The sequence below is a fragment of the Pholcus phalangioides genome, unplaced genomic scaffold, assembly GCF_987345545.1.
Source record: "Pholcus phalangioides strain wild (caught in Gottingen) unplaced genomic scaffold, Ppha-v1.0 ptg000004l_1, whole genome shotgun sequence".
NCBI classification, from domain to species: Eukaryota; Metazoa; Arthropoda; class Arachnida; order Araneae; family Pholcidae; genus Pholcus; species Pholcus phalangioides.
In genome coordinates this window covers 18,501,011-18,522,730 of record NW_028301597.1, presented here as the reverse complement: position 1 = coordinate 18,522,730, position 21,720 = coordinate 18,501,011, and the positions used below count along the sequence as shown (strand labels likewise).

The 21,720-nt window shown below is 37.2% G+C and overlaps 1 protein-coding gene across 1 annotated transcript in view; it reads right to left on the bottom strand.

The window, feature by feature from the left end:
• Frl (formin-like protein) overlaps positions 1-20,231 on the bottom strand; it is a 75,121-nt gene extending 54,890 nt beyond the window's left edge. Inside the window, exon 1 of the mRNA XM_089231057.1 lies at positions 19,827-20,231. Within this exon, the coding sequence (XP_089087183.1) occupies positions 19,827-19,991 (165 nt within the window). The 5' untranslated portion in view covers positions 19,992-20,231. The remainder of the gene's footprint in view (positions 1-19,826) is intronic.
• Positions 20,232-21,720: the final 1,489 nt, after the last annotated feature.

Below are 21,720 nucleotides of genomic sequence, written 5' to 3'. Positions count from 1 at the left end.
TAAGATCTTAAAAAGGGTAAAATATGGGAAATCCTCAATATTGTAATCAAAAACTTTCCCAGAAGTAGGCAAAATCACCAATTGTTATTAAAATTGCTGGCAAATTCCGGATAAAACATTGGACTGACAAATATATGAAAACGAATATGTATTGCCCTCTAATAGTCATAATATAATTTATATATTATGAAAAAGAGTGTGTGTGTGTGCATTCACGACCTTAGTAAATATTCTAATTTAACTTTTTCTTTTTTTTCTTAATCCCCCCCCCCCCCCCAAGTGGTCAGGCCACTAGAATCAGAGGTTCCCGGCAAAAGGTATTTTTTTCAGACGTCCTACCTAGCTAAAAATACCTGCCTACCAACTTGCATACTTACTCGAAAATTGTAACCGGATATACAGTGGATTCCACTAATAACGTTTTCCAAAAAAAAAAAAAAACCGTCATAAAAACGTTGTACGCGGGAAAACGCTTTGAATGGGAAATCACGATGAGTATTAGTTGAACTTTGGACAACGAAAATAAGTCGTAAACGGCGAAAACGTTATAACTGGAAGCGTTACAAGCGGGATCCACTTTAATTGCAATGTCCCCACCACCGTACGTTGAGACGGCACTACTTGTAGTCCTGGGGTATTCTAAGAGCGCAACAGGTGAAAAATCATGCAAAAGGGGGGAGGGGCACAAAATACTGAAAAAAAAAAGTTGAAAAGCATTTAAGTGAAATACGGTGGGAGAAAGTGTGACGACCTCAAGAGCTTTAGGCTGACAAATATCTAATCCGTAGGCTCGGGAATTCATATTACTCAAAGTTTTTGTACACATTAAATTGATTTTACATTAATAGTGAATTTATAAAGTAGAAAAGGTCTTGTTCGTAGAAGGAAATATCGTCCAAAGGGGTTAGGGAGGCCAATTGACGGAAAAAAAGGTTAAGAAAACACTGGTCTGGATCTCTCTTAAAGGTTGCCAAATACTTTCAGTCGTGAACCCCCCTGGAAATATTGGCGTCTACTATGAACCCCCCCCCCCCATTTATATTAGCAGAAACTACAGCCATCTATCAGTGAGAATGTTCTCCAACAATAAAGGACATTCTATCCATTATTAGTAGGCTAAATGTGATGTGATAGTAATTTCATCTACTGGACAGAACTAGACCTAGAACGCTTCATACCCCTATTGAGAGCTGTCGTCACTAGTACAATTTTTCCAAATCATAACAATATTACTACTGCAATCTACCAACACTGCAGTGGTGCTCTTGCACGTCAAAATTAAAACTTTTCTTTTAAAGTATTTTTTTCAACTTAACATTTTTTTAAATTATACAATTAGACTGTGGACCCTTATTCCACTAAAAATGTCATGCCCCCCCGGGTGGCATCCCCAATTGGGAACCGTTGTTCTAGATCATAGTTTTCAAACCCTTTTTGTCCTATCGCCCCCTTCTTCAGAAATTTTTTCCCCTCATCGCCCCCCCCCCCCACCAACGAAATCTAACCCATAGGATTGTATGTTAAACCCGTAGCTTCTATCGCTCCCCAGGGGGCGTTAACGCCCACGTTGGGAATCGCTGTTCAGTCAGTCTCTGGGGAACTTATCTGTCCCACCACCAATTTTTTTTTATAACTCAGAGATATTCCTATCTCCAGCTTAGTCAATTTCCAAGGTCAAAAATTGTACTTGTAGCTACTACCCCCCCCCCCCCTCCCAAAAAACGATACGGACCACTTTGGGAAACACTGAAGGAAAATACGCGTACAGTATTTCAACTTCAGATTTCTGATTTTCTTCTTTTCCCCCATCGTAAGATGACCTTCACTAAGTTTTTGGATATTAAACGTTATTAATGCCATCTACATAAATTTGATCTTTCATGCTTTCAATCTAATTTTATTATCCGCACGGTCGTAAAAATCCTAAATCAGAAAGAAAGTTTTACGGTTTTTGATATTTATAGCAGTATTCTTAAGTTTATCATAAAAATCTAAATTACTACGTACAAAAAAAGAAAAAGTGTAACGGAGTCGAGCCAGCGCCCTGTTTGACCATAAAGGCGAGACAATCAGGAAATAAAAATGACCGATCCTTTTTTTTTTCTTAAATTTATTTTCCTCTTATTCATTTTTTTTATACCATGATTTGGTTTCCGCCTTTGAAATATCCATAGGTGAACAACTTCCGAATGAAAATTTTTTTTATCCCGATTCAAAATCGATCGTATAGACCAGGGGTTCTTAACCTCTTTAAGCCGCGACCCATGGGGTTTGTTGTTTGTCTTTCGAAATTGGCGAAACCATTGACGCAATTAGTGCATTTGTAACAAGACTAAGTGGTGGTATTTTTTTCGGCCAGGAAAATACTGAGAAACTGAATTTTCTGGATGTTATGCCGAAACTAATATTTGGGAAGAAAAGTGATTTGTCTTCTCCTTTAATCGAACCCGAGTCCCCTTGCATACCAGGCAAGTGGTTTAAACTGCAGTCAAAATTTTTGGGTAAGAGATCTACGTAGATTAGTTAAAAACCTAAATTTAACCAATCCATGTGGATCTCTTATCAGAAAATTGTGTGACTACAGTTTAAACCATGTCGGTGAATACGGCCCTTAGTCAAATAAGGTTTTTTTTCAATTCATTAACATGTTTACATTCTTTTTTTTATTGTAACATTATTTAGGCAGAGAGATAAAATCAATATTTGCATTAGGCCGGACCCCACAATGCCAAAAGAGATTACAGAAGATACTTAAGTCATTTAGTCAACACAGACAAAAAAACAAAACAAAAAATAACACATCGATGCAGTATCTAAATATACATGTGAAGATAGAAAGCAGTGAAATAAAAAAAAGGGGAGGAGCATATAGACCTATTCAATAAATATTAACTAGAAAAAAAATCAGAATTAGAATACGTGACGAACTATGTTTTTCGTTTCATGACAAGTATTACCGTGGTCGTAAATTAAGATTATTAATGAAAAAGAAATGAAACTATGATTGTTTTACATCTTGTGAAATATTACATAAATCACACGAGAGCAAAAAACAGTGAGACGTTGACCACCGAAATGACCAATTTGCAATGACGTATACAAAATCAATATTTCCCACGATAAACTCACCATTTTCATTTATTAGAAAAACAATTTAGGTCCCAATAAAATTACAACGAACTTGTAGTAAAATAGCCTGATACAACGGATTCTATTGAAAATTTAAGTATTCCTCAGGTAGAAAGAAACTTTAAATACTGTTAAATCGAATGTATAAAATGAACGATATAGTAAATGATATGAATAATGAAATGTAATTATGGGTTAAAACTGCTTTCTTTAATCCTATTCCGAAAAGTGTTGACAGAATTTTCCGCGATTGTATACGTGACAGATTCGAGATATTTAGGCTAATAAAAAATAAATCATGAAAAAAAATGCTATAAAAAGCACTACTCGTTGCTAATATTGGGAAAAAAACATATAACAAACGTTTTTTATATATTTTTTTTCGCCACTGAAGGGTGCTTAGCATTGCACTGGATGAAATTTTGCTTACGCAAAGGTGGCAGGCATGTGACGAATGCTTGCTTCAGAAAAGTAGAAAAGGCGTTTTGTTTCCAGCATGTAATGTTATCATTATCATCGAAATGCAGACGTGCCAACTTTTGAAATCCGGAGATTCTCACGAGGGGGATGCCCCCCCCCCGAAACTCATAGACTCGATCAAAAAAAAATTCATAAAAAAAAAAATTTCGAAAAAAAAAAATTTAATAAATTAAGAAAAAGTTACATTTTCCCCCCCCCCCAAGGCAGGTTCTGCATTGCCCCTGAGAAGAATATAATTCCATGCCAGTCTTTCCATGCAGAATAGAGAAATCACATCTACATACTGTTTATAAAGTACCGTATATACTCGTGTATAAGCCGAGTTTTTTTGTGGAAAAATTCGTTCCTCAAGTGGGGGGGGTCGGCATATACTCGAGTCAGTTTTTGATGAGAAAATTTTGACCCCACAATCAGTAGTCATTTTTATACCAGTGTTGGAGAAACCGGCATTATATTGGTATGGGATATGTTCAAACCCCACGGAACCGATGTCAAATCCGAGGCAAAGAAATCGAAAACATCATTGGCTTTGATACCAGGTGGGCTAATGTCGACTGGAAAGCCTTGTGCGCGCATCGACAAGTCTTTCTAAGATTATTTGAGGAATTTGTGGATCGAATGGATGGGTTCCGATGATAAAGAAACTACAAAAAAAAGTGGTTGCCTTGAAGAAACCTGACATTGGCTTAGCGTGTCAATGGACACATGAGGCGTGGAATTCTGTTTCCACCGAAATTATCATCAGATCGTTCAAAACGTGTTGCATCAGCAATGCGATGGACGGAACTGCAGATGATATCCTCTTTGAAAATGACAATGGCGATGACAGCCCAGATGAAGATAAAAACGAAGATGCCGGACCCCCGATGAGGATCTGATTACGATGAGCTTGGAGACTCAGAAGAAACGGATTAAAAGGTTTTAATCGTTTTTTATTGTAAATTTCCGTAAACTTAATTTTTCATGAAAATATAAGATTTTTTTTCTCTGAAATGTATGGATTTTTTGGGGTCGGCTTATACACGGGTTTTCAATTTATTGCGATTTTGATGGTCCTGAAGTGGGGGGGGGGGTCGGCTTATACACGAGTATATACGGTATGTGTTTTCTTTCGTGGATGCTATCATTGATTGATAATCTTGAGTATATGAATTCTTAAAGGCTTTATATTTAGCTGCATATAGCTTAAAGTTTTATATTTTCTTTCTGAAGATGTTTAATCGGAAGAAACGATTTAAAAAAAATTCAAATTACAAAGCTGTGGACGAAAAAACGTGTTTACCGCGCGGCTGTTAATGGAATACAATAACGATTATACAGGAATTTCGGCAACCAAGGGCTTCCCCCTGATAAATGATTGCCGATAAATGCTACGAAAACAAAGTCGCGTCTTTGCCAGTTGCTTAAATGCGGTCACAGAGACTTTTTCTTACGGCTGCTCAATGGAAATGACTACGGCTGTCCTTTATGGGTGTTTTCCCTAACGACGATGGTAATTATTGACGCCACAACAACGTGAAAGCTCGCGTAAAATCTAATTTTCTGCCAAAATCCGGAGAAATTTTAACAAATTCGGAGAGCGGGAGGAAGGATGAAAAATCCGGAGTCTCCCGCTTAAATCGGGAGAGTTAGCAGGTCTGGAAATGAAATTTTCAAGCGAATATCAATGAATTTTGTAAGTTCCTAACGCACACGCCCGCGTATCATGAACCAAAACAATTTCATTCTATATAACGAAGGTATTCTTTTTTTCAAAACGCTTTTCCTAGGCGATATCCAAAACATTACAGGAACCGGTCTGTAATAATGTCATGTGCAATTCGCCTTCAGATCATGCGAGACAAAGTTCTATAGTTGAATGTGAAAAAAAAAAAGGGGAAAGACAAGGTTGGTGAAGCCGATAGCGATCTCCTTGTCTTGGCATAACAATGGTGGAAGCCTTTCGGGCTATTATATAACATGGCGCCGTGAACAGCCTCTCTCATTAAACCAAGTTCATTAGGTTCCCTCCGCTGAAAATAATTAAAACAAAAATGTACGACAACAATTCATCCGACACAGTGACTAAAGATTATGAAAAGGGAATGAATACTTAAAACTGCTGATAAAATAAATACATAATAAAAAAAAGCACACTCTTCACACAGACAAGCTCTTTGACGAAAAAAAAATTCCGTTGCAATTCAGTTATCAATAATCGATACTTAACAAATGAAACATCAGAATATTCCAACGTATTTCCTCATTCACAATCTTCCGAACGGAGAAAAATTAATCGATCCCAATCCATACTGGGTAAAATAGTGCAGTACGAGTGCAGCGGAATGGCAAGATCGTTCGTTGCCGAAAATTCTTGTATACCTTTATTCATATTCGACTTCGCGCCTGGGATTTGTAACTCCCGGCATCAAGTGAAGTATTGTATCCAAAACCACAGAAAACCAACTTCAGCCGACCACCACTGTGGCGCCGGTGGGGCTCGAACCCGGATCCTCGCAATGCGAGTCCGTCACTATGACCACTCGACCACCACAGCGGCGGCGTTCACCCACAAAGTGAAAGGACGTGGATTTGATTCCCCGCAGGGGCAGTTGAATATTCTCTCTTTCCAAAATATATCTTCGCAACAGCCAGTTGTTAAAACCTTCGTATGGTAGCGGAGAGTGACGTCATCCTTGTTTCATCAATCTTTTAAATTTTCAGTTAACGTGTTTTCCTGCGTGTAATTCGCCGATTGAACGTAAAAACATCGGAATTTCTTAGTGCGGATTATATACCACTGCGTTTTATCTGCAGATTTTTTTTTTTCTGAGAGGTCAGAGTAGAAATATTTAATTTATAAAAAAAATTCAAAGATTTCTAGTGGTATGAAAATGAGTAGAAAAATCAACATTTTAAATACAAAATGAGGGGAACTAAAGTCAGATTAGTGTAAGTCACATTTTCCACAATTCGGAGTCAAGTCCAGAAATGCAATCTAGAAGTGCTAAACTATTGAAAGAAAACGTGAAATTATTACTCAGCTTCAATAGTTCACCACTAGATTGTGAAATCACAAAAAATTTAAACTATAGAAAGCACTTCTAATAAAACCTTTTTCAAAATGAGGATTAATCGGCTCATACATCACTCCGAGACTTTAACCTTTCAAATACAACTAACAACTCCTTCCATTCTTTAATATTTCATTACTGATAATTAATGAATGAAATTTTCACATGCAGATTATACGCCACTGCGGACTGTACAATATTTTTTGTCAAAGCAGCGAATTTCACGATTTCGAATTATACGCAGAAAAGTATGGTGGTAGTAGTAGTAACATAGTTAGCTTCCGTGCTTAGAAAATCACGAAATTGTTTTCTTAAACTTTTTATGCATTAAATTGTATACAAATGAAAATTATACTTCATTGTCTGAAACGTGATCTTCATTTTCTGTCTTTCACATGTTTTTTTTTTTTTTTTTTGCGCTATTCAGAAAATTTTCGAAACGTAACCGGAAAGCATAAACGTGATGAGAAATATATGAAGCACTGATATATTTATATGCTTTAAAAGGTCAGTCAAAAAATGAAAAAAAGAAAACAGAGGTCACCTAAAGAATGCATGGCCAGTGTAATGAGCGCATCCCCCCTCCCCTTTTTGCTCATTGTGAGAAAAATGTCGTTCAGCAACACCAAGTTCATCGTATCATCTGACATTTTTCTCTTCTTTTTTTTAATTTCAGTCACGCTAATCTCATATCCATGATTATTCAAATATCCATCATGTATGACAACAGGTTTTACTAAGTAAAAGAAAATCATAAGATATTAAATCGAAACGCACCATGTACTTCGTGAAGATAACAAATATTTTACGACAAAAAAAAAAAAAAGTTTAAAATAAGAAGCTATAGATTTTGAAATATTCATTCTCATTAAAAAACAGAGAAACAAAACAAAGGAGCAATAATGCTTCTTTCATAATCACCATAAAATGACCATTATTTTCAAATAGCTCATCCATCGTTTTTCTCATGTCATTTTTTTAAAAGGAACAAAACCAAAAATCTCATCACAATATAGGAGATGCACGCTGTTAGTCAACCAACTCCAAAGATATCTCGTTTTGGTTGAATTTCGCGTGACCTCTTCAATATGAAGAATACTCAAAAGAAATTTTCTAGTTCCTTGAGAAAAATATTCGAATTTGAAAAAATAAAATATAACGAGTTCAAAGAACAATAAATCTCAAAAGCCTTTATTTCCTAACCAGTTTTTAAAGATCGGGTACCTTTCACATTTAGGTAAACTTTCCAGCTAAATGTCAGTTGATGATTTCAGGTTCTAATAATTTTGAGAAAATGAACGAAATTTAAAAGAAAAACTCTTCTAATGATATAATGTCTTTCAACGATGTCATAGGACGTGATTGAAGTTAGAAGACTAAGGAAGTGGAATCATTCATACTTTTTTGAAAAACTCTATTCATTTTTCTTCTTTTGTGGAGGAAACATTCAATAAGTCAAAACAAACCATATGATTATAAGTCGTCAATCTGACCAGGAAGAATGTATGTGAATTATCAAGAGTCTTCTAATCAACTTGATGTACAAATATACATTGCCAAATGTTAAACTTTCACGAAACAAAGCAAGTGATTATCAAGTTGCTATTCGATTTTTGAAATGCTTCTCTAATTAAAAAAATTCCTAGACAACGTAAGACTGTTTATCACTGCTTACAATGCAGAAAATTGTTTTTCTATAGTGCAGCGGTTCTCAATCGGTGCTCCGCGGCGACTCGAGGAAAATAAAATGAATCAGTAAATCTGATAGATAAGTATATAAGAGAGGCCTACAAGGTTCTGCCATACACATTATGTACAAAAAAGGGCTCCTCGAGTCAAACAGGGCTCCGCCATAGAAATTATATACTGAAAAGGGCTCCACGAGTCAAAAAAGGTTAATTATAAAAAAAAAACACATTTCGAATTTTATGAGAATGGGTGGGGGATTTTTTGAAATTTGCCTTCCCTACAGGGGGTCCGCCACACCAAACAGGTTAGAAAACACTTATATATAGAAAGATATCCTCTCCACTTGTTTGCAGGAAACCAGTGGTTATGGAGAGATGAGAAGAATTCACGTTTGCCTCCATTGGAACTCTAACGACAGCCCTCTCGCGATCCGGGCGAGTGCGCTTCGTCTTTTTCTTTCCTGACCATCATCTCTGCATAACCACCCACTTTCCTGCATATCTCGTAGAAAGTTATTATTCAAATTTATTGGAGCACTGCAGAAAATATATAGGAGACACGGGTGTCAAAAGTATAAGAAAGCATTATAAATGGTTATTCAAAACTTTATACTATAATCATTAATTTATTAGCCAGTAAAAACACATTCAGTTCCGGAATTCGCTCTTTATGGAGCTGCTACTATAATGATAAGACATCACTCCAAATCATACCAGCAATCATGATGATGACGATACGGTAATCAAGTCTAATTATTTTATTTTCCCTCTCTATCTCTTTCGTTCTTTCTTCAACTACTACGCGTTCATGTTAAATCGACGAAAACAAAGTTTGCTCTCTGGACTCATGGTTACGCAAGATGACGCATCCTTCCGAGGAAGGGAAAAAAAAAAGAGTAGCCTAATCTCATGAACAAGACTCCTAAAATCCCAATCATCTCGAAGAGAATAGCAGGGGGGGGGGGGGAATGAGGTCAAACGACGATTACCCTGATTCAATTATATGAGACAATTGCCTTTTTAACGGACACGGACGTCACTCGATATAAGGGGCCGTAACCTTGTACGTATTTATAGGAACGGTAAACATCGGCCCACAAGTAGCGGAGGCGCGATTATCGATCCGATTATCATCATCTTTCTCTGATAAAATTCATTAAAATGGAAGACGGAGAATGAAACGTTCACGTGGTGTGCGCTCATTAACGGCTGATAAAATCTGATCGGAATTTAATTCAGTAATAAAACGTTTAAATCTCGTTCTTATTAAGAAACTTGACAGTCGAAGGACAATTCAAATTCATGATTTTGCCTTCGATGGCCACTACTATTAATGACTCACGTCACAAACTCGTTAGATAGAGAGGATCTAGAACTTTTATAAACACCTGCTACGCAGTGGCGGATTAAAGTCGTTCGATGCACCGGGCGCAAAAGAAAATATTGGACCCCTTAAATTAGGTAAAAAGTGAGAAGTTTGAGTTTTTTGGGGCCCTTTAGAAGTCGAGGCCCGGTGCGCCCGCCGTTAAATCCACCTATGTTGCTGCGTGAATGCTATTATGAAATGCAGCAAAATCCCTTTTAATGGTCAAATAATTTCCAACAATAAAATATGCATTTCAAACCCTCTGATTAACGGTTACTTCTTTATTTTACGAATTTTTTTTTTTGTTCCGCCGGTGACGGCAAAAGAGAGGTTTCACTGCATATCAGCAGGACTACAACGGGGTCGTCCGAGCACCGAACCACCGAATTCATTCCGCGTTAGTTCAAAATTCCGGTGAAAAGGGAGCCAAAATACAATCCCGTAGATCAGGGGGTTTCTTAACCCTATAGGGATCGCGGAGGCGTTCGAGATAGGTCGTTCGAATCCACTTGCAGCCAGAAATTCTTGAGCTGTCTCACGACCCAAACTTGATTCTTGAGCTAATGGGTCACGGCCGAAACTTGGCTTGCAGGCGCTTCCTAGATAAATCGTAAAACTCCATTTACGATCCTGTTATAAATGCACTTATTGGGTCACTTGATTTCACTAATTTCGAAAAACAAAGTCCCATGGGTCGCGAGGCTGATTCTGTAGTAGATTTTGGGTCGCGGATGAAAAAGGTTAAGAACCCCTGACGTAGGTGCTTGCTCCGGAATACAGAATACCTTTTTTTTCCCCAGTTGTGGCCCTACTGTGTTCACAACAATTTTTTTTTTATCCCTCTTCCAAAAACAAATTAGAAAATTGATTTCCTGATGGATCCATGATTTTTTAAAACATTCTTCAAGTACAGGGTGGTCGTAATTAAACTGACACTACTCTGACCCAGGGCTTGACAAATCCCAGATGCCAGGTCACAATAGCAACAAGAAAATCGGTATTGGTGTAAAAATTCTCTATGTAATTGATAAATTTGAGTCTATGAATGACACAAAATTTTGATTTCATGACATGGTGTAGTTTAACATACGGATGGGTCATGAAGACCGGAAAAGTCTAATAAAAATTATTTAGGACCGTTTTTCTTACGCAAAAAATCATGCTTCGCTACCAAAAAGTTTGGCTGACGAATGATTTTTTTTAATTTGTCAAAACCTGCGGTGGACAACCTAAAAGAAAAAACCTATATAGCATCCATTCTGGTGAACGAATTTTGTTGAAACTTGATATAGCTGCAAATATTTTTAGTAGTGGACCCCCACGAAATCTTGGTATCTGCTGCTATAAATGGACATTCCTCCTCCAATTTATAGCAGTAATAACAAAACTACAGCCATCTAACAGCGAAAATGCTCTCGAACAATGGAGAACAATCTACTCTGCACTAGTAAATACGATGCGATATAGCAAAGTCCTCTACTGAACTGCAAAACAACTAAAACAAAGTTCCGTATTCTTATCCAGAGATGTCACCACGAGTACAGTTTTTATCAAACCATAACAATATTACCACTGCAGTCTACCAATGTTGCAGCGGTGCTTTTGCACGTTAATTTAATTAAAACTTTTCGTTTTCGACAATTCTTTCTTTTTTTACTCACGATCACGGACGTGATATTACGTTTAAACACCAGTGTCTGTTTTTTTCGTCTCTCTTAACCATCGCGAAGATTTATAGTAACCTTATCAACTGATGTTGCTATTTCTTTCCTTCCTTTCTATATCACTGTTAATGATTTGTTTTCCTACACATATAATGTCTTTCTACTATGAATGTAAAAGCGACAGAGAACACATACGATGAGGGTGAAAGGGGGCTCTAAAAAAATCGATTACACTTTTGCCTTTTATATGTTCCCCCCGCCCATTCTTTTTCGAACTTGCGGTTAGGTTCGGGCAAGGTTACCAGATTTATCGCCGATTAGTCAAATAGAGATAATCCAAATTTCTTCCCAAAAGCTTGTACGTGAAGTGATTAAGTTGAAAAAAGAGTAAGTTGTACAACAATTTTTTTCATAATTTTACAATTGAGCCGTGGATCCATTTGGGGGGGGGGGGAATCCAGGCACCCTCAATCGGGAACCGCTGATATAGATAAATTGGGAAGGGAAGAAACCTGCAATAAAAAAAAATTTCGATCACCAGGGGAAAAAGTGGAGCTTAAAAATCAAGAAATAACCACCTATAAGACGACCGGAGAAAAACTTTATTTTAATATTCTCCCCAATATTTCACAGATGAACAGATTTTTTCACAGGTGAACGGATGTTTCAATTCATTTTGACAATATGCCAAAATGAATTCCCATCATTCAATGCACACGCTTGCTGTGCGTGCAACACAGTATCATATTCCATTTTATATGAAGCTTTCCAGAAAAGGCAATTTCCCAATCACTTGTTCCCACACAGCACATCGAAAATATTCGAATTATATAAACAGATCGTAAAATGATAAAGGTAAGCAATTACAATCAGAGTCTGTTACAGTCTATCGGCCCAAATGATGACCCAAGTAATATAGTCCTTTCATCAAAAAAAAAAAAGACCCCACGTCTCTCATCAAAGTTCTTTCAAGTAGTTCAGAGCCGAAATCAAGGACATCCTGCTGGCACCGATCAAATTCAAAGGGTGTGTGTGTGTGTGTATGCATGTATAGGGGGAGGAAGGAATTAAGAGCGACAGAAAGACAAGCTACGCTGAAACAGGCGATAATAATCTCTGTGAAAAGACTCCAGTATATGGTAAGTGGGGGGTAGAGGAACGAAAGAACACTGAACAACAAGCATCACCAATAAAGGCGGAGGGGGGAGGTATGGAAGTGCCCTAACGAGATAAATGTGTACTTTCCCAGGGCAAAAATAGCCACCGCCCACAAGCACCCGCCGGGTCGACATCTCGTAGCTATAGTGCGACCTGCTGCTGGAATAATAAAGACAGAAAAGAAAAATCTCTTCTTTTAAGAGAAAAGAAAACCCACGCAGTGAAGAGCGAACAATTCCAACCGCTGGAGACCTTTTCGCTCACAGTATGAAAAAGAGAAAATAAACCTCCTTCATCAACATCAATCAAGAGCGGTAGACGAATATAAAAACCTCAAAAAATGTCTCATGAGCCTGGCTCCCGCTTTAGTATGAACATCAAGATACAAAAAGAACGGACAGAGTTTGGTGTCAACATGGCCACAGGTTGCATTAAATTCAACATTCAATTCGTACATTGTCATTCAAACTCTCTCATCCACTACGCTCTACCACAGTTCGATTGCAGCTTGGAAAAACATAGTAAACGGGAAGAAATCTAGAAAACGGCCATAAAAAGCCATAAAAATCACTCGCAATAGTAATCGGGGCTGGACAAATCGCAAACAAATTTAGGCCCCAGAACAATTTTAAGGCGCAAAAAAATTTTTTTACTCCAAAAAAAGGTCCGAAGTAACGCTTCTTTTGACTTTTTCAGGACATGACCCTTTTAAATGTTGGCAAACATGCTGCTATAAATTCCAACCATTTTGGACTGCCCTCAGCCGGGGCCTTCGTGATTTTTCCCTTCTTACTAGGTAAGAAGGGAAAAATCACGAAGGCCCCGCCCCGCCTCAGCCTGCAATTTAGTAACTACACAAAGAAAATTTTAAATTTTAGGCGCCAATACCAATTTTATTCGCCAGTGATTTGGCACCTGGGATTTGTCCATCCCTGATAGCAATTACTGTACTTCCCTCTTAATCGATCTCGGCCCAGGCTCCATCAACTTTTAACCATTGCCCCTGTTAAGAAGAGGGACCCTGTCGGAGAAATGGTAATCACTGACTATATTGGAAAAATTCAAGTAAATAAAAAGTTTATAACATGACTTGCAAAAAAAGTAGGCCAAACACTAATCCAGTAAAAGTTGTCCAAAAAAAACGCTAGTAATGTATTCTTTACAAAATTGATTAGATGGTCTAAATTTTATCCGATTTCAGTCAGTCACTTGGACAGTATCTCAATAATACAATTCAACTTTTAATTCTTTTCTATCGATGCGTATGATCATTTAATGCATTCATTTCTATTTTCATGTAGTGTCATTTCCTTGTTGTTACTAAACCCCGTATAGCCAGTTTTTCCCCATACTTATTGCGTTCACATTGAAAAGAAAAAAAAATTAAATTTTAACCTTAGAAGCGGCACAGCGGAAATCACAACCCCCCCCCCCTTTTTTCAGAATGCATAGGGGCCATTCAAGTATTAAGTCAACAAAATTTTAGCCATTTTTGACACCCCCCCCCCCCCCGCCAGCAAAAGTCAGCGAAACTCTGACCCCCCTCCCCCCTTGTCAGCAAAATCTCGTCGGCTCTGCCCCCCTACCTCCTAACGCATATTGGGATAAGAGACGTACGCGCGGGGAGTTCATGCCCCCCCCCCCTTCAGATGATCAAAAAATTTTGTTTTTTTTAATGCAAAAAATACTTTTTTAAAATTAAAACAACAAATTACAATATACAAATACAACATACATTACACGACAACGACACAAGATACACACATATATTACATGCACTATGTAGCCCCAAGGAACGGTAAGGTCCTTCCAACAGGCCTATATGATTTTTATTATTGATTTTTTTTTACAAAAATTAAAATTTCGGAAGAAAATATCTTTATATGCTATTACAATCAATTTCTGTTAATTTCAATGCTATTTGAAGGCTCAAAATTTCTTTTTTAAGAAATTCATTGCGACCCTTTTAAGCCATATATGATAAACCCTTGACCAGCGAACCAAATGTGGTCCTGGGGGGTTACTTGATGTGGCCCGCCACCTCAACCCCAATTTTGTAAAAATGAACTAAACGGCACGTTTATAGATCGCTCAAGTGACCCGTGGCACATTTAGAGATCTCTTGAGTGACATGTGGTACAGTTTTAGAGCACTTAAGCGGCCTTCCAGTGCAGTTCCACATCACTAAGTTACCCGCACCACATTCCCAGGTTACTTAAGTGATCTGCGACATGGTTACGTATCACTTGAATGATGCGTGGCACATTTCCAGGTCACTTGGATACGCGAAACATTTAGAGATCACTAAAGTGGCTCTGTAGGGGACTTATCAATAGGGAGAATGTTAGTTCAGGTGCCCACAAACAAGGGAAAGGTTTTCTCGTTTTTGGCACACCGAGTAAGATGCCATTAAGAATATTTCATATTTTTATAAAGTGTGGTCGATAACGTAAGCATCATCCAAACCCCTCTCCATCAAGTCAGCAAATCGGAAACCCTTCCCCCTATCGATGACGACTTAATACTTGAATGACCTCATATCTTTTTTTAATGAAGTAGACTCTTTTCAGATTTTCCGTAGGTGCAATCCAAAGGGTGTAGAAGGAAAGTGTCCCATTGGAAAATGCCACTTCATAAAATATATGGGCTTGGCAAATAAAGGGCTTTAGAAGAGACGAGATATCTCGTTAATGTCATTTAAAGGCTGAAAACTATCTCGAGAACTGACAGCTTCAGCAGCAGCAGCATCCTTTAGTACCACGATACACTGATAGGGAATCGCTGTCTCCTTTAATTCATTCAATACAACTTTGTGACCAAACAATCTCATAGCAACCTTAAATCCTGCTGCACACCGTTTTTCAAATCACTGCTATGGATTGTCTTTCAATGGCCGATGTTTGAAATTTAGAATATGTTTAATCAATTGTTTACAAAAGCAAGAATACATCATACATCTTAGTAGTTAATGTTTCCACTGAAGGTGTGATTCCGAACATTAAGAAAAAAAAAATTCATTCAGAACATATAATCCATATCTTTTTTTAATCCAATTCTAAAGGAAAAATTTTTTTTTCAATGTTTTTATTTTCAACGTAATTTTTATGAACATCAGTACTTACGTACTTGAAATTTTTACTTGTAAAAATTTCTTGGTAGATATCTTAAACTAAAACATAAGGGAAAAAAGGATGAAAATAAATTATACTCCGAATTCAGCCCGTAAAAGATAAATGAGTTTTTCCAATAAAATTTTTGAAGGAAAACATTGTAGGGGAAAATAAACTTGAAATGCTTCTCTTTTAAGTGAAATATTCGTCAGTGATACTCTAAAGAAAGATTCCAAGACATTCGTAAGAGAAAAAGAATTGCACCTCCAAAATCCAAATCAATGATCGCAACAAAAGAACAGGCTGAAAATCGGACATTATATTCATATACTTGAATGCTGTTTTTTCGTTCTTTCTAAAGTTTGCAAATAATAATTATTTTTTTAACATGATGAAGAAAATTCTTAGATTTCAGAAAGCTAGCGAACCATAACTTGCCCAACTAGTGGCACCCGAAGAAGGCCTCTTAAGAAAAGGTCGTACGTGAGGGTGGCCAAAAAAAAATAAATTAAAAATGAAAACCTCTACGTAGTTTTGACAGCGTTAAAAGAAGAAAAAAAAAAGAAAAGGGGCTTTTAAGTTGAACTTCTCCCACCTTCGGTTCATGTCTTGTCCGCCTGCAAAACGGATCGGGTGCAACCGGAATCAACATTCTTCTCAGGGCGGAGACCGAGAAAATTTCTCAGAAATCGTCCATCTAAGCCTTCCTTCCCTCGCAACAGATATCATATGAATGAACCTCTGAACCTCACAGAGCAATTTAATTCTTAAATTTCCTTTTCTCATGGATACAAATATTTCACTAATTGAGACATTTCATTCTCAGTATTCCACTACTTCCACTTGAACAGTTCACGAAAGTTGGAAAGAACATCTGGGAATCAAAATGAGATTCAAATATAAATTGGTAATTTTCAAACTAATACAAAACTCTTTTCACACTTGAATAAGCATGCACTTTGTAGAAACTGAGAAAACAGATTTAACTATGAAAAATTGAGCCAATGCATCAATACCAAAACATAAGCTGTTAAGGAGAACCAAAACTTCCCACCATCATTTAACATTCTGTAAAAAAGAGGCTATATGTTAACACAATATCATCGAAGAGTAGAATATTAAGAAAGCTACAAATATGGACCAAAAAATGAAAAAGACCTGAAGCCAAATGACAGTATTACAAGTAGCAGAATCTTGTTCAGAAATGAGAAACTAAAAAAAAGGTGAATTATGGGAATAACAATAACAATGGGATAAATTATTTAAGTGATTTCATAGAGCCATCCTGAACCTACTTCAAGTAGATTTATATCATATCTGCAAAAGTTGTTTGCACTGGCCCCATATATATCTACCTTCTATGCATAAAAAAAAACTCATTCAAATGGCAAAAAAATACATATATATATTTTTCATAACAAAAAATTTTTCTTTGCATGATTACATGATACCGATAAAGTATTTTAGCATTATAACAAACATGAAAAGAACAAAATTTATATATATATATATATATATATATATATATATATATATATATATATATATATATGGATACCGTATAAAAACTCCACTAAATTATCACATTCGGGAACAAAAGAGAAAAAGTATGTAATAATTTCTATTTTCAATATGAAAAATTTGAATTCAAAATTTACAAAAATTGTTCTGTGATAGTTATATAAAAAAAGCTATTATTTCAATTTCAAAGTTTTACTTTTTATAGTGTTTTTAGTTTACATTTGATTTCGATCCAGCTATCTTACAGTTGTGATCAGATAAAATCTGTTTTCTAAATTTTCCAACTTAGATAAATGGGGAAAAAGTCTCCTCAAAGAGCCACAAACCCACAACACTAAATAAAATGAATAAAAAAAATTGCTTTTGATTATGAATTCTGACTTCTAATTTGGGGGATATGTTGCAGCACTAGGCCAAAACACAAACACAGCTCTAAGCATGAACTCTTACTTTACCTTTTCAACCATACATGGAACAGGTTCTATTGACAGTGCCGTCTTAATGCATGGGCCCACCCGAGCACCTAAAGAGAAGGGTCTCAAAAAAACAAGTAGTTGCATTTTTCGGGAATTTGTCAAGTAGCGCTTTGGAAAAATCACTTGCCCTGGGAGCCCATGATGCTCTTAAGACGGCCCTGTCTATTGACCATTATCAATACACACTTATACTGTCACAAATGTAACATAACAATTTCCCTCATGTTCATTAGGAAAAAAAAATTCTCTATGAGCATGTGGAATCTTTACAAGGATTGTAAACATTCTCCAATGAATGTTCACATGGAGCACGTTCTGTGCAGTAGTAGTCCACACTTAACTGTGTAAATTTTTTAATGGACTTTTTATGACATAGATTCATTGAATCTAACTGAATAAAAGCTATTACTTCCCAAAGCAGAATGTTTTGCATTGTTCTGCAATGAACCCTCGGCTGACTGGAAATGTTCTGCAGTAAAAATTCCCATAATAGTGTTTTCTACATTTATCTTAAAATTCTTCTAAATTGTTCTGAAGTAGCACTGATTGCTCTGCGATGTACGTCACAGATTTCAGCATATTCTGCTTTGGGGCTATTGCTCAAGCTATGAAGTGCAAATTTTCTTTTCTTTCTGCAAGAGATAATTCTTTCATTAAAAATCGGATGTGAAGCTTATTCAATATATAGCTGCAACCAGAAACAAAAACTTGCTCTGCAGCCCCCAGCAAGCATACATTTTAGCTCCTCTTCTCTGTGATTCTGAAGGAACAGAGTGGATTCAGTACACCTTCTTACAAGACACCACATGCCTGCCGTTTCCTGGTTGCAGTTCTGATTGTGTTCCTTCTAGAGATACTTTGTTTGCATTTCAAACTTCTATTAGAATGTATACAGTTCCATAATAGACGGAATTATGCAAGGATATTTTACCAAGAATCTTGGCAAGCACAATTTACAACAGATACTGAAAACTGGACGAATGAAGAGATATCTGCCCACACGGGGGGACTTAAACCCAGTAATATACTGAATATACAGTTCCATAATATACTGAATTATGCAAGGATATTTTACCAAGAATCTTGGCAAGCACAATTTACAACAGATACTGAAAACTGGACGAATGAAGAGATATCTGCCCACACAGGGAGACTTAAACCCAGTCTCTCGTTTGGTAGACGAGTGTTGAATTTTCCTACCCTGAAACAGCGATATCTCTTCATTAATCCAGTTTTCCATATCTGTTGCATTAACAAGAGATAGTGACATCTTTCGACATAGCATAATTTAATTTACAGTTTGTAAAAATCTACAATGCATAGATATTTTTGGAACATTATAAGAGAGAGAACAAGTCACCAAAAAGACTTCTGATAAAGGGTATATAGTAGGGCTTGACAAATAAATTCTTTGCGGCGATGTATAATAAAAATAATTTATGTATACAGGCCCATCATTTGGAGCGACTGCTCCTTTCCCCCCCCCCCCAGCTTTAAAAAAATACAATAGAAATAGATAAACAAAGTGAAATATATATATTGAGTATTTGTTCTTTGCCGCTGCCCCCAGATAAAGTTTAAATAACAGGCCTGTATGTATATAAAAATAAATGTTCTCACGATTTTTATGGATTTTCCAACTAGGAAAATTTGCACCAATATTCAGTATTAGTTATAGAGATTGTGAAATTTATTCAGTTGTTATAAACACTCAGTTAAAACAAACAATATTAATTGAATTTAAAGACTTCTTTTCTTTACAGCCGCAAACATTTGATCAGTAAACATGTTTTCCAAACTTTTTTGGTCCACGCCCTCACTTTCAAATATTTTTCATCATCCTCCCCCAAAGTTAATCCAACCCATTGGGTCCTAATACTATACTCATAACTTCTACCACCCTCAGGGGGTGATATTGCCCACTTTGGCAATCCCTGGCTCAGATGATCACCTATGTAAACAATAGGGTATTTAATAGATGGACATTTCCACTAGGAGAGATTTGTAAGCTTGATAATAACTTAGACTTTTAAAAGGATAAAACTTTGTAGAAGGTCTTCAATATATATTTTCTTAACCTTTATAACTAGAGATATAGATCAAGCACATGCAAAATAGGACCATGGTAATGATTGTTTTGATCAGTTGAGTTGGATACAAATTATAGTGGAGAGTACTCACCAAAACCTTGGCGAACCTATTTTCTAGTTCACTGGGCTCGGGGATGGGCATTTTCATGCTGTCAACAGGGTACTGCTTCAGCCGCTGATGGTAAGCAGTGGGTCGAGATGAGCCCGAGTTGCCCATCCTAGATGAAGCAGCAGGACTCGGCAATTCGATCACCATAAGCACGATGAGATTATTATCAGCTCACAAAAATTCACACTCTGTTTATCCTTTTTTATTCATTTCGACGTAAATCCAAGAAGGCACGAATTCTGAGGCAACAACCATTCGCGGCGACGAGCTGCGGCTCCCAGTGAAATCCACAACATCATAAGTTGGGCGTATGGTGTACAATAAAACGATCGGAAAAAAACTCGGCAGATTTTTCTTCTCCACCAGCAATCGGAGGAGGAGGAGTGTGAGTGGAAATGAGTAACGCGAGTGATCTGCGCATGTCCCACCCAAAACAATTTCTCTCTCTACTCAAGTAAACTTTTTTCAACAATTTGATTGGTCAAAATTTTGAAAACAGCTCAAAGTATTTTTAATCATTGTATGAGATGACTTTTGAATCTGTTTCTCTGAAATCCTCTCATGAAAAATTTGGAGCACTTTAATTTACCGCATGTGAAACACAAAAGATCCACCGTAAGTCTTTGTAACCGTTTTTCGAAACTTTTTTTTTTTAATGATTTCGATCTTGCATACGAAACAGTATTCAGTGGCGTCAAAACCGAGGGTGCTGTGGGTGAAGCACCCACAGTATTTTGTAGCATGGGCCCAAGTTCACCCAGAATTGATTTAGAAATCAAAATTGTTACATTTAACACAAGTAGAGCACCTACAGGCAGGGCCGTCTTAAGAACATGATGGGGCCTCCGGCCAAGTGATTTTTCCGAGGCCCTACCTGGAAAATTCTCGAAAAATTCAACTACTTCTTGTTTTTCTGAGGCCCCCCTCTTCTTTTGAGACCCCTTGGGCCGTGCTCGGGTGGACCCATGTGTTAAGACGACACTGCCCACAGGTCTAAAACACTTATGATGCGCCCTGCGTCTGCTGATACAACAGTCTAAGGACAATTTAAAAAAGAACTATATTGGCAGAATTTGAAGGCGAACCAAGAAAGTTTTCTTGGCATGGAAATATTTACGAATTTCAAACCCAAAAATTCTTAAAATAGGAGTTAGGCTCAGGGCTTTGTCGGTGGCTGTTGGGGTCCCAGAAAAGATCAACGTTTCGGGTCTCGATGTGCTGATCTGAAAAAGATTGGGGTTCCAGGGCATTGATCTGGTTGCCCCTACGTAAAGCCACTTGTTGCGCGTGTGAGTCAGTCACTCGCATGCACACATTTGTCCTTTTCTCGTAAGGGCGAACAGGCCCAAAAATTGTTCGGCATATTTATGACTATCTTCTCACATTTAATTCTTGAATGTTCATAAAATAAACAAATGCTGGCTCCCACAGCTTGTAGCAGGATCCCTAGGCTGGGATATTTGGTCAGCCCTTCTCATAAATGTAGTGCAAAAAAAAAGAAAGAATCGTCCTGTGGCCCCTCTCAGCTCCATGTTTGCTGCTTTATTATTAATGCCATTATTAATGCTGTTTTATATTTCGGAATATATTCTGAAAGTAATTTTCCTAATGCCAAAGTTCGAGGTCTCGCTACTTCGGGCAGTGACCGTATTGTTTTTACATATAAACAGATACGTATTTGCAGGTGAAGCCCCCCACCGGAATGATGGAAGTGATAAAGGGTGAAATTTGCACTCCCCTCTGTTCGGCGCACCAGACCTACCTGCTCCCTCCTTAGATGCGGCGCTGGCTATATCCACGGGTGGAAAATGCTAGTGCTTGGTGGTAAAAGAATATCAAATTAGAACAAGAAAAAGCCGGAAAAATTTGAATAACT